The sequence below is a fragment of the Poecilia formosa genome, unplaced genomic scaffold (genome assembly GCF_000485575.1).
Source record: "Poecilia formosa unplaced genomic scaffold, Poecilia_formosa-5.1.2 Scaffold168, whole genome shotgun sequence".
NCBI classification, from domain to species: domain Eukaryota; kingdom Metazoa; phylum Chordata; class Actinopteri; order Cyprinodontiformes; family Poeciliidae; genus Poecilia; species Poecilia formosa.
The window spans coordinates 296,885-301,134 of record NW_006800107.1 but is presented as its reverse complement, the minus strand read 5'-3'; the positions used below and the strand labels follow the sequence as shown (position 1 = coordinate 301,134).

Here is a 4,250-nt window from a genome sequence, read left to right as displayed (position 1 = left end):
GCTTTGTATATTTTTTTAACTGGATTGAATTGAATTGTTTTATTGCAAAGATTTAATAGGCGTTTGGTAATTTGTGTTTTTTTGTTTTTTGCAGTTGTCGCTGCACCCTGCTGTTCTTTTAGTTTGATTTTCTTTTTCCATTGTTTTTCATTTATTTTTGTTTACCTATTGTTTTTTGCAAATACACATCCTCTTATTTTGTAATAATAAATATTGTCCCTTTTATATTGGTTGTTTTTATTGCACTATAAGTGGTCGTAACATATTTAACTTTTTACAAACTGCTGGTTTCCAGTTTGATCTCTGAAGGGTTTGATGAGAATGTGGTGACCAGCAGCAGCAGCAGCAGAGCTCTGCGGTTTGAACCCACAGTTATCAGAAAAAACAGACATTTAACACATTGATGGGTCATTTATACACCAACCAGCTCAGTTTACTTAAACTTGCAGCAACACTTTGACAGCCTTTTTTTTTTTTTTTTTTTACAGTTCAGGGATATAACACTTTGCAGACACTGTGAAGTTTAAAATATCATTCAGACACGTCATATTGAACCTGCAGAAAAATTCAGCAGACCTGACTGATGTTGAAGAGCAGCAAATCAAAAGTCCAGTTTTATAGATCCATCATATTTACAGCTTTATTTAACTTTTTAAAACCTGCTGGTTTCCACTTTGACATATGAAGTTTTATTATGTGTGAAATGATGAGGAAGTGTTTGGTGAGAACTTGGTGAACAGCAGCAGCAGCAGAGCTCTGAGGTTTTTACCCACAATGCCCAGTAAACTCCCCACGTCTGCCACATTGATGGCTGACATTTAGACACTCAGTTTATTTTAAACTTTCAGACACAAACTCAGTTTCTGCTGTGCATGTGCATTTCACTTCTTACATTCTTAAAAACCATTCAGCTGCTCGCTATACTTCAGTCACACACTGATGATGTCAGCAGCCCAGGCCCCTCCCACCTTTTCTCACTTTGCAGTTAAAACATGTAACAGCTTAAGTCATGTTTCATTTTTCAACCTCAGATTTCAGACAAAATTCACACCCAGTAATAACCCCATCTACTGGCAAAAAACATTTAAATAAGTGCAATATATATAAACATAACATCTTCCTGTTGAAACATGTTATTTTCATTATAAAGGTACAATAATGTTTTTAATCAGATTTTTTAACATGTGAGACCATTATGTAACACTAAATTACACAGAAGTGTCTGTTTTTCTTACTGATTTGATGTTGAGAAAAGTTTGAAAGAAAAAAGTCATCCGATGTTTTCATAGATCACATCACTGTCATCGTCTTTATGCTCTGTGTGGAAATGAACTAAAAAACACACAACACTTCTTTTAGAAACAGATGAGTCATTTCAATGAGAGTTACAGCAAATTATCACAATAAATATTATATTAAAGTGCATCCAGATGCTCATAACTTTGAAAATACAATAGTGAAATTAAAATCTAAAGTTTACTCTAATAACTGATATTCCTAAGTTTAACACCCACCCACTTTTACTTTATCAAAAGTGAAGTGATTATTTTGATTCAACAACCTATAAAACTGCTGTATTTTTTCTACTTTACCTTTAGTTCTTGTCCAAACGTTGACGCTCACAACAGTTACTGAAAGAGCTGCTAAACCCAGAGAGACGATGATGAAACGCCCCAAAACTGAAATGGAAACAAGAAATCATTTTCTCTGGTTTTATACCTAAAAATTAAACATCTGCTTATTTTTATTAAAGTAGCTGTTGAGATAATTTCATAATCCAGCATAACAAAATAATTTAGCCCTGTCATTTCTCCATTTTATTGCTGTTTTCCATGTTGATTTCTGACTAATAGTTTTCAATTAAGTCAAAATTCAGCAGGTTGATAAATGTCCATGACTTCATATGAAATATATTTACTATGACTGTATTATTTATGAAACACTTTTGTTTTAAGTATTTAATTTTGTTACATTTTAAATCAGACTCAGTGAAAACCCTTAGCTGGACTTCTGACACTGCAGAGACCGCTAAAGACCTGCACTCAAAAAGTATGAAATATGGAACAAAGATCCATCAAACCTCAAAGGGAAACTGCAAAAAATGAATAAAATTCATAAATAAAATTCAAGAAGCAGCTATTGTAACAAGAAGCAACAGTGAGACTAACATCAACAAAGTAATAAATCCATCAACGTATTACAAAAAAATAGGATGCAAAACCAGAAGTAATTGCAAAATTACTGTAGTAAAAAAAGACATAGCTGTCAGATGTGGTGGTTGAGAGGGTGGTGAGGAGTGACACAGAGACCCAGGTTGTGAAGGAATAATGAATTTAATGTTGAAGCTCACACAGTCCGATACAGGCGGAGAGCATAGCACACAGCTAGTTACCGTTAACCCTAACTAATATACTGAAGACTGAAAAGAAGAGCTAAGCAGACCAGGACTTCTCAGTTCAACTGGAGAGCAGACACACAACAACACCTGACATACAACGATCCGACAAGAGATAAAGACAACAGGTGGACTTAAATACACAGGGAGGGTAATCAAGGAATGAGACACACCTGGGAACAATCAACGGGGGAAAAAACGCAGAGACAGAGACTCACAGGAAGGAAACTGAACACAGAAAACCCTAAAAATAAATACACAGAAACACGATCATGACAATAACAAATGTAGCCAAACTACCAAAAACATTGTAATCTCACAAGAGATGTGAAAACTTACATGTTAATATTAATACGCATAGAACTGAAAGGTTTCTACCTTGAATTATTGAGATTTTTCCAGTTGTTGTCTTGGTTGTAGCTGAAGTTGGAGAGACTCCATTTGTGGAAGTGGCTTCATGTGTTGATGAGTTTCCAAGTAAAAAAAAAAAAAGAAAATAAAAAGACCAAGCAAAATTCAAAGTTATTTCAAGTTATGTTCGTGCTTTCATATTTAACATTGATCAATTGGTTAACCAGATAAGACATCAAAACAGAGAAGAAGAAATCTCTACCTTGAACTGATGGTGAAACAGAACCATCAGATGTGGTCGGCAGTGAATTTATGTTTTCAGATTTTGTTGTTGGTCCAGCTTTTTGTCCTGTGTTCACTAAAATCAGAGCAAGCAGAAAAAAAACAAACTGTAAATGTTTTTATAGTGTCTATTATGACAATTAAATATCAAAATATTGAATCTCCATGGAATATCAGTGATATTAAACATCAAACAATTTTAATAAACAGTTTAATTCTTGGTTTTGTACCTACAGAAATTGAAGAATTATTCAAAAATATATTTAAAAAAAATAAATCAAAGACATAGTGTGTTATATGGATAGTAGGATATAAGTAAAATGTGCATTCAGAGGTTGCTGAACCTCTGAATGCAGAGGTCCATGAGAGTTCATGAGAGTTCTGTTATAAAACTGATCTTACATACTTCATAATTTTCTAACCTGTTTCTCACCTGACGGCTGCAGACTGAAGGTAAACTCTTCATTAGTTCCAGTTTGAGTCACTTTACACTGAGGAAACTTAAACCCTGATGATGAAGTGACAGTAGCAGAGCAGCCAGACTCTGATGGTGATTCTTTGATGTTCACATCCTGATCAAACCACTGAACTTTGTACCGACAGGGGTCAGAGGTCACCACAGAGCAGTTTAATGTCACCCTATGATTCTCCTTCTGTTCAGTCACTGATGAAGACAGAAATGTTAAAACAACACAAGACCAATTATTAATATTGATTACTGAAACAAAATGCTTTGATATTGAAAATAATGATTTAATTAATGTTAAAACTCACAGTTAACAACAGACAGATCTATATCAGACTGATGAAATGGAGTCTGTGTGTTTTCTGGTTTCCACTGTTGACAGTCATAACGTCCAGCATCTTCCTCTCTGACCTTCTTTATAACCAGAGAACAGTTTGATGTCAGATTCAGTCTCTTTGGTTTAGAGCTGTTAATCTGACCGAGTGTAAACAGCGCTTCTGTTGTTCTGCTTTTTAGACCAGTAAAGGTCCATGTTGTAGCTCTACAGTTCTGCTGACCATCGATCAGTTTTGAACATGACATCATGACTTCATCTCCAGCTCTCTTTATAACAGATGTTCTCTCTGCAGTGACTGTTGGAAGATAAAACAGGAGCATAAATATTAAATCTGAACCCAGTGAGTAAAGCAGATCTATGGTCTGTAGCTCTATAGAAATGTTTAGTGTCTTCCTACCTGTGAGCTGCAGGATGATGAA

General features: G+C 34.8%; 1 protein-coding gene across 1 annotated transcript in view; it reads right to left on the bottom strand.

Annotated features, from left to right (window-relative positions):
- Window positions 1–4,203, bottom strand: part of LOC107837694 (uncharacterized) — a 7,835-nt gene extending 3,632 nt beyond the window's left edge. The window contains exons 1-2 of the mRNA XM_016677865.1: window positions 3,803–4,203; window positions 3,462–3,692 (exon numbers count right to left, since the gene is read on the bottom strand). Coding sequence (XP_016533351.1) covers window positions 3,462–3,692; window positions 3,803–4,151 — 580 coding nt within the window. The 5' untranslated portion in view covers window positions 4,152–4,203. The remainder of the gene's footprint in view (window positions 1–3,461; window positions 3,693–3,802) is intronic.
- Window positions 4,204–4,250: the final 47 nt, after the last annotated feature.